We start from the raw sequence: 9,561 nt of genomic DNA on the forward strand, positions 1-9,561 counted from the left end.
AAAGGGACAGTTGGAAGGGGTACAGCATTGTGTAAACAGAGCTATGATGTCACATTTTTTGTCGTTATATGTTACAAATACATGCAGCATTTCTTTTTTCTCAAAACGATTTAAATAGTATACAAAAAAGCCTCAGATTTTCAGGTAGCAGTACTGTTTATATATGTGCAGTGTGTAGGCTAGCGCGTCTAGATGTCACTCAATGGTAGTCCTTAGGGTGCATGTTGTATTCCATTCTCTATATAGCCTTCTTTTATCGCAACAGCTCAGCAACAGCTGCTGTGTTCGCACATTGTTGTATTTTTCCCGGTAGGCATGGGAGTTTTTTGTCGTTGGTCATGTTTTCAAACACACTTTGTGTGTGCGTGTGTAATCTGTGGGAAGTATTGTGTCTCTGATGCCTTGCTTTCATTTAGTTGCAAAACCTGTTCTTTGTCTGACCGCCGCTAGAGGGCACCCCTCTCGCACACATCTCCGCAACACCAACGGTCTCTACTATACGTCGACTCGTCCCATAGTCCTGATGTTTGGTCGCTCTGTGATTGGCTAGCTGACTGTCAAGGATTATAATAGAGATATTTTAAGATTTTGCTATTTTAGTAAAACATTTGTTTTACATCAATATATTTGTCGATTTACACACGCACAGTAAAAACACGGTATGTAGTAGGCTACACCAGGCCCATGCCCTATTCTGAAACCTGTCTTATGCAAGGGCCTTGTCAAATAGCCCCTTTTCCACTGGCCAAACACCACACCACTCCACACCGCCCACTTGTGCCAGGTTTCCCACTACAAGGACCTGGGTAGAGAGTGGTGTGAAAGTGGTACTAAACATGGTAGTAAAAAGTATCCAATCTAGAGTAGGTCTGTATAGGCCAAACACTTTATAATGACTGATCACTCACTGACCTTTCATTTAGACCACCACGATATAGTTGTAATACATGATAATAGATCTATTGTGTTATAACCACTATTATAATCTATTATAGTGTATTATAATTAATATTGTAATACATTAATACTTTATAGTATATTATAATCACAGTTATAATCCATTATAGTGTTTACTAATTTAGGATAGTTGTAATGCAAATTTATATTGTATTATAATCAAAAGGGTCAATTTGTTTCTTACCGGAAAATGTAGATATTTTTATGTGGTGTGGTGTGGTGTGGTGTGGTGTGGTGTGGTGTAGTGTGGTGTGGTGCTAAAGCTGCAGTCGAAAAGGGGCTAAATTGTCTGTGTACACACAGAATCACACAGTTTGGATCCATAGGTCATCTATACATGCAGGGCATAGAATACACCGCCGTTTTAAGGGCCCAAAGGCTTTGCAGCCTATAGCCTACATCAGATCACTATTTTAAATAAATAGGCTTAAACCCTAGGCCTATATAGATCATGAGCTCATCTCTGTGCTGGGACTAGAAGTTCCATTAACCATTCCATCCATGCATGGTGGAGCTCTTCTTTAATGGAACATATTTGAAAGATTTGTCCACAGTTCACTATTTATTCCCCAAGCCCCCCCAAAAGCCTCCATGCAGCAGAGAATCATAAGGCTCTTGCAGTTTAATCTCCCTGTCTGCTCAAAACACTCAACAGCACAGTAAAAGGGGGGCGTTTTAATCTGTGTAATATATTGACTTAAGTCGCTGATTTGTTTGAACACAGGGGTGGTGTGTGTTGGTTGTTGAGAAACATGTATAAACACGTTGGCGGATGGATGGAAGCTAGCCTTTCCTCGCAGGAACAATGTTAGGAAATAAAACGCAAGGGGTTGAGAGAACTTGAGACGCACACGTGCAGTGTTGGAAAAAGTACTCAAATATTTAAATTAAGTAAAAAAAAGTATCAATACTGCAATGTGGAAATACTGTAGTAAAAATATGTAGTAAAAAATAAAGTAGTAAAAGTACGGAATTCAAAATGTACTTGAGTAAAAGTAGGACTACAAAAGTATCTAAATGATTATGCTGAATGTCTCATTTCAAGTTTTCAAATGTTTCAAAATCTTTTGAAAATAGCAAATCTACAAGCTCACAATGCGTCTTGCGTCACATCGTAATACATTGTGAGCTTGCAGATCGGCTATTTTCAAATGGAAGTGGTATGTTTTGTAATAACCAATCTACAAAGTAGGCTAGTAAAGTTTTCAAAAGTATTGGAAATTGGAAATACTCAAGTAAAGTACAAATAACTCAAAATTGTACACATACTAGGCCTACTACTTAGTTACTTTTCACCACTGCGCAAGTGTGAAATTTGTCTCATCTGCATCCCATCCCATAGCCCAGCGGGTCGCGCTGTCATTGGTCTCAGTCAGGAGGAGTCAGTATAGAGGCTATATTGTATTATATAGGCTATAGATTCAAATGTTACACATTGTATTAGCCAATAAGAATAGGTCTATATATTATACATATCCCATTCTATTTATCTAACTAACTAAAGTTTTCAAACAAGTATAGGTAATAGTTACTTTACACCACTGGTGGTGGAGGTGTCTGGGGCCCTGCCGCAGTCTTGAGACCCTCAATCATTAACTGTCGGTCTCAACCGGTTTCACACTGAGACCTCGACTCTCCCTCCCTCCCACACGCACGCACACGCAACTCTCAGATATGCTCTCCTATAAATCATTTAACATTTTGAATACAGTTATGTGTAAAACAATCCAGTCTTTGAAAAAAAAAAGCAAATATATATATATATATATATATATATATTGTATATATATTATAAATTATGTATCCTAACATGTCAAATGTGTTTTCCCTTCTAATAACATAATAGAGGTGTTATTTAGGCTATAGGCCTACGTCACGCAACACATGTTGCTTTAGACAAACTCACTAAACTCAACTTTAGCTACTTATTTTTTTTTATTCTGATTCAGTCAGACATTTTTCTTTTTTCTTTAAAGGAGTAGTTCACCACTTTTCAACCTGTCTTCATAATAGGTCCTCACTAATGTTCATGATAAAATATCACAATTTTTTTCTACTCAGTCCAAGTCTCCTAGGAGAGCTGTGGGAAGTTCAGAATCTATCGTCTTGTGACATCATCATTTTCCCCCAAAAAAATTGTAATCAATATTTTTGAAAAAAATATTTAGATTTTTATTATCGCAAGAACAATGGCTTCCACTTTAAAATTGCAACTTTTCAGGAATAGAAAGCCTGCAGTTTCTATAAGCTGGATTGGCAATCGATGATGTCACAAGACGATGGGTTTCTGACCAGCCCACAGCCCTCCTCTGAGAAAAAAAAAGAAAAAGAAAAAAAAGCTATTTTTGAGTGAGGACCAATAATATGAACATAGGTTGAAAAGTGGTGGAGTGCCCCTTTAATTGTGTAATATTTTAATCAACATTAATGTCCACAAGGTTTACGCATTTCATTTGTCTCTGGTGGTCATTGATTGATTGATTGATTGATTGAATACTTTATTAGAAGTTTATAGGAAAAGGTACAGGACAGTAGGTCAACTAAAAGGATAAAGACCACAAGAATGCTTTTAGACGTGTTTAAATTGGGCTCCCTTTAAATTCATACTGGGCTTTATTGAGCAGCCCTTCACGCGCACGGGCCGCGTCCCGCTCTGTCGTAATAGGCCAGGTCATTCTCATGATTCCCTCTCCAGTCAGGTTTAGGAGAATCAGAATGTCTGATTTTATGGTCTGCAGTTTTGTCATTTTTAAATGAGATGTTTTCCCCCCACCGGCGGTCATGGAAAAGCAATCACTGAATTTAGCTGCAAAGAGCCGCCGAGCTGCATGGCCCTCGGCTCGCCGGGGAGCGTTGATGGCAGGCCGGGGAGAGGACGGCCTGATCCCCCGGATCACATTCCCTGCCTGGGAAAGTTGGACTTTCTCACATTGGGGAAAGAGAAAGCATATGGGCCTCCCCTCCCCTCCTCTCCTCTCCTTCGCTCTCCTCTTCCTCTCCGCATTCCCTCTCTCAATAACATTTGTCTTCTCTCCTCTTTCCATCTCTTGCCTCCTCTCCTCTCCTCTCCTCTCCTCTCCTCTCCTCTCCTCTCTAGAGGCTGAAGATCAAATGGCCATGGGATTAGATTAATTCATTCATAATCTCTTAAAAACACATAGCAGTGTGGGGGGGAATATATTGTTGATGAACACTCCCTCTGGTCTGAACCACTGTCACTGTTTCAGTTGAAAATGTTTGAAACAACATGAAAACATATTGACGGCCTATCCTATATGCTTCATAGAGCGGTTATAGCCTGGCTGACTATTATTATAGCTTATATTATATTTAAATGTAAATTACATTTAGAGCAGCCGTCAACGTTAAAGGCAAAACACCTGCATTTGACTTTTGACTTTCCGTTAAAACAAACTATAACACACTATCGTTAATGGCCAGCTAACAGCCAAACTCATCAGAATTGACATAGCATAACATGGGCAGGCCTTAATGAATGCATCAATCAAAAACAAACAGCTCTGAACCACAGTATCATGTTGTGATTATTTCACCGCAGTGTCACGAAACACAAAGTTATCCAACAAAACAACAAACCTTGTGGGAACGTTCTCTCTCTCTCTCTCTCTCTCTCTCTCTCTCTCTCTCTCTCTCTCTTTCTCTCTCTCTCTGTGTCCCTCTCCCTGTCTCTCTCTGCTCTCTGTCTGTCTCCCCCCCCCCCCTCTCTCTCTGTGTGAGATGCGTCGGCGTGCGCGCGCGTCGCCCTCGCGCATCGCCACCAAAACAGCCGCAAGGAAGATTTCTACCTAAAACAATCAACAAACAGCCCACGAGGCCCTGATTCAGCTCACGAGCGGCGGCACCCCGCGTGCTCCGCACTGGAGCGAGGCTGCCGTGGCCGTCCTTGTTTTCAAACGGCAAAACGTGCACGTGTACCCCCGAAGTGGCTTTTTATAAAGTAAAGGGCAAGATCATTTGTCCTCCTGTCTGTTTAGACATAGGTTTCATGTGTGCAGACATGCTCTGCGGGGGTTGTAGCCTATATTGCAATACAAGGATTTATAATAGCCTATATAGGCCTAGGCTACTTTAGAAAATACTTTAATTTGGCGTTTGGATCAACTCTGTGAACGTCATCACTCTTATTTATGTATTTATTTATTTATTGCTTGCTTGCTTATACTTGCTTGATTGATTAATTGTTTTGTGACTAATAGAAGCACGTAGCACATGGTCAAATTGGCTTTCTGATTGTGTCATATATAGGCTTATATATAGGCAACTTTAGCCTGCAGTGCCAGCCAGTGCTGTAATGTTGTATTTAGTTTGATAGGCGCTTGTTGAGACAGTTGAGACTGAGGTATAAAGCTTTTGTAAATTGCGACACTTTCACCCTAAAATCACGTTTTACGGTCGGGGGCATATCTAATTACAGATTTAATCGAGGGATTATGAACTGCGGGGTGTCATATTTTCAGATTATTAGGCTGCTGACAATGCGGCGAGTCAATATTGTTAGTGAGAGTCGGCGCGAGGAAACGAGATAAGCTCGTTGCGGTTTTTCCGGTTGAGACACGTTTGAACACAAAAACACACCCGGTTCCCAAACAAGCTTTAGACACTGGCATATCTGATGACTGCACATGTAACGGAAAGAAATTATATACGTCTGTCAACTCATGCCCCCTCCAGACGCGCACGCATGCACGTACGTACACACACACACACACACACACACACACACACACACACACACACACACACACACACACACACACGCACGCACGCACGCACGCACGCACGCACGCACGCACGCACGCACGCACGCACGCACGCACGCACGCACGCACGCGTCAATCCGCACCCCACCACCATATCTTCAATATGACACCCCCAGTTTAATCTGGGTTCTCAGCACCGCCTAGAGAGAAAGAGGAATGGGGAAGAGAGAGAGAGAGTGGAAAGAGATGGAGAAAGGAATCAGAGAGGGAGGTGTGTGTGTGTGTGTGTGTGTGTGTGTGTGTGTGTGTGTGTGTGTGTGTGTGTGTGTGTGTGTGTGTGTGTGTGTGTGTGTGTGTGTGTGTGTGTGTGTGTGTGTGTGTGTGTGTGTGTGTGTGTGTGTGTGTGTGTGTGTGAGTGAGTGACCGCGTTTAAGTAGTGTTTTAACGGGGCGTTGTGACCCTCGGGGGTCCGGGGGCCAAATATTTGTAACACAACAATTGTGTCAGGATAGGATAGGATAGGTTTCAGACCGACAGATTGGCGGTGAACGGAAGAGAAAGACCCTTTGTTCAGAGAGCCGTACGTGTTATCTCTCTGTCACACACTGCCTTAAACTCATTTATTAATAGATAATAGGCCTACCTATAGGTTAGATTTTGGCTATAGTTATTTGTCCTATATGTCCATTGTCCAATACAAATTTTACAAATCAAATACATGTTTGCGATAACCTTACTTACTTATATGGCAGGCTTCTAATAATAATAATATAATAAGGGTAATAATAATAATAATAATAATGTAATTATCGCCCGTGCTGTGATAACCTAACTAAACCACTATATATATATATATATATATATATAGGCTATATAGTTTTTTTGTGTCTCGAGCAATGCTACATTATTCATGTGTTTATTTTCCGCCTGCTGCCTGCCTGCATGCGGGTTGTAATATCTACCAATCAACAGCTAGCTTTCTGGATGCCCTGCACACACATAATGTTACTGAATATTCATCACAGTCCAGCATGCATGTGTAGACTAACCTTCCACCATACCGTGGCAGGCAGGAGATGCATGGTGAAGAAGACCCCGCGAGGACGGCTCTCCCTCGGGGCAACATCCTTGTGGAGGAGGAGGATCTGAAAATATTAAATTTATTATTATTATTATTCTGCCCATTAGAGTTGCAAAATAGACAGACGGGTAGTGTGAGACAGACATACATATAGCCTACTGCTAGGCCTATATAAATCTCCTGGCTATGGGGTTGTTTATTTGTTTTGTTTAGTTTAATACAGCTCTTTTTTATTTATTTAACAGATGTCATTTTAAAATTGTATATATTTTCTTGTATTTATTTATTTCTCCAAGAACGAGGAAATAATAATAAATAAGACGTGCGTCTCCATCCCGTGTGAAAACGAGGGCTATAGGCCTACGAAGCAGGATTATCTCTTTTTGTGTGTGTAATATAGACTCATTAATTAGACACACATGTTTATGAATAGGCCTACCCGGCTTATACATAAAATACAATTAGGAATGAATAGGCCCATTATTAATGAGATGCATATCATAAGATCTAGAAGGAAGCGCTCATGGAAGACCAGCCTATTCAGTGAAAACATGATTAAGTTCTACAACAACTCTACCTCCAGCAGCCCTGCTCTGCTCTGCCTCCTCTATGCGCGTCCCTTCATTTACTTCCCTGTTTATTTCCCGTCATGCGCTCGGAATGTAAACAGAAGTTAGTGTGTCACACACACACACACACACACACACACGCACACGCACACGCACACGCACACGCACACGCGCACGCACAGCACGCGCGGGAGCGATTGCGTGGCTGCGTCGGGGTTGGTGTGTGTGTGTGTGTGTGTGTGTGTGTGTGTGTGTGTGTGTGTGTGTGTGTGTGTGTGTGTGTGTGTGTGTGTGTGTGTGTGTGAAAATCAGAATCGTGTAAATATGAGATTGAGAAGAACAACCAACAGTGCGGAGAACAGGGAGGATTTGGTCGTGCGCGTGTGCGATCTGTTTTGTAGTTATATGAGAGAGAGAGAGAGAGAGAGAGAGAGAGAGAGAGAGAGAGAGAGAGAGAGAGAGAGAGAGAGAGAGAGAGAGAGAGAGAGAGAGAGAGAGAGAGAGAGAGAGAGAGAGAAGGAAAGAGACTTGTGTTGATAGGGATGACTGTGTAGTATTGCTGTGTGTGTGTGTGTGTGTGTGTGTGTGTGTGTGTGTGTGTGTGTACGCGCGCGCGCGCGTGTTGGGGCAACGGCCTCGACGGAGACCGCTGATTGGCTGATCGCGGCGCGGACGCGCTAATACGTTGTGTTGCTGTGGTTGGCTGGCGACCCTAAAGACTCCACCACGTTTATTCCTGCCTTAGTGGCTGCGGCTCCCTAATTAATTGTACCTATCTGTCTGCTATCGATGTGTATGTGTGTGTGTGAGTGTGTGTGAGTGTGTGAGTGTGTGTGTGTGTTGTGTGTGTGTGGCGTGTGTGTGTGTGTGTGTGGTGTGTGTGTGTTGTGTATGTGTGTATAACTGCTGTGTGTGTGTTCTATCATTCGTTCGTTTTCCCTCTCTCTAAAGCGAACATGAAATAGTTTGTTGGGCTATACTTTCTATCCCCCTTCCTGTCCTGTTTGCGGAGGGAGAGAGGGGAGAGAGAGAAAGACGGGATTTTGGGGACGAGGAAAGCGGTGGAGGAGAGGACAGCTAGGGATCGAACACCAGCGGTGTGTGTGTGCGCAGTGTGTGTGTGTGTGTGTTGTGTGTGCGTGCAGTGTGTGTGAGAGTGTGTGTGGTGTGTGTGTGTGTGTGTGTGTGTGTGTGTGTGTGTGTGTGTGTGTATCGCTCCTGGTTGCTTTCCTCCGTCAGTGCCTGCATGGTGATGATGTTGGATATGAGCGAGCGGAAAGAAGTCAAGATGATTCCTAAATCGTCGTTTAGTATAAACAGTCTGGTGCCGGAGGCCGTGCAAAACGACAACCATCACCACCAACACCACCACCACCACCATGTGCCGCCGCCGCCGCCTCCGCGAGAGCAGCAGCACCACCAGCACCGGGCCCCCGGCGCCGACGAGCCCGACGAGAAGGCTCCTCTCCCCGGCGCGCAGCAGGACAGCAAGCCGGACGCCGGCGGTGTCTCGCTCTGCAGCACCGGCAAGAGTGACGGCTCGAGTCAGGAGAACAGTTGCGCGGACGAGAAGGAGAAAGCGGACGAAAAGAAGGACGGCAAAGACGGGGACGGTAACAGCGGGGGGAATAACGCCGGCGGAGGAGGTGGGAAAGACGGCGAAAAGAAAAGCGGAAAGTACGAGAAGCCGCCGTTCAGCTACAACGCGCTGATCATGATGGCGATCCGACAGAGCCCGGAGAAGCGGCTCACGCTGAACGGCATCTACGAGTTCATCATGAAGAACTTTCCGTACTACCGGGAGAACAAGCAGGGCTGGCAGAACTCCATCAGGCACAACCTGAGCCTCAACAAATGCTTCGTCAAGGTGCCGCGGCACTACGACGACCCGGGCAAGGGCAACTACTGGATGCTGGACCCCAGCAGCGACGACGTCTTCATCGGCGGCACCACCGGGAAGCTCCGCCGCCGGTCCACCACGTCCAGGGCCAAGCTGGCCTTCAAGCGGGGCGCCCGCCTGACGTCGGGGCTGACGTTCATGGACAGGGCCGGCTCTCTGTACTGGCCCATGTCCCCGTTCCTCTCCTTGCACCACCCGAGGGCCGGCGGGGCCCTCGGCGGCTACAACGGCACGTCGTCGCCGTACCCGAGCCACCCCATGTCCTACAGCACCATGCTGACCCAGAACAGCCTGGCCAGCAGCCACTCGTTCCCCTCCAGCAACGGACTGACG

At 44.6% G+C, this 9,561-nt stretch overlaps 1 protein-coding gene across 1 annotated transcript in view; it reads left to right on the forward strand.

Moving 5' to 3' along the window:
- Nucleotides 1–8,583: 8,583 nt before the first annotated feature.
- foxg1a (forkhead box G1a) overlaps nt 8,584–9,561 on the forward strand; it is a gene marked incomplete at both ends in the record, with an annotated part of 1,380 nt that continues 402 nt past the window's right edge. Inside the window, one exon of the mRNA XM_080750582.1 lies at nt 8,584–9,561. This exon is cut by the window's right edge and continues 402 nt beyond it. Within this exon, the coding sequence (XP_080606708.1) occupies nt 8,584–9,561 (978 nt within the window).

The sequence above is a fragment of the Nannobrachium achirus genome (assembly GCF_963921795.1).
Source record: "Nannobrachium achirus genome assembly, chromosome: 20".
NCBI lineage: Eukaryota > Metazoa > Chordata > Actinopteri > Myctophiformes > Myctophidae > Nannobrachium > Nannobrachium achirus.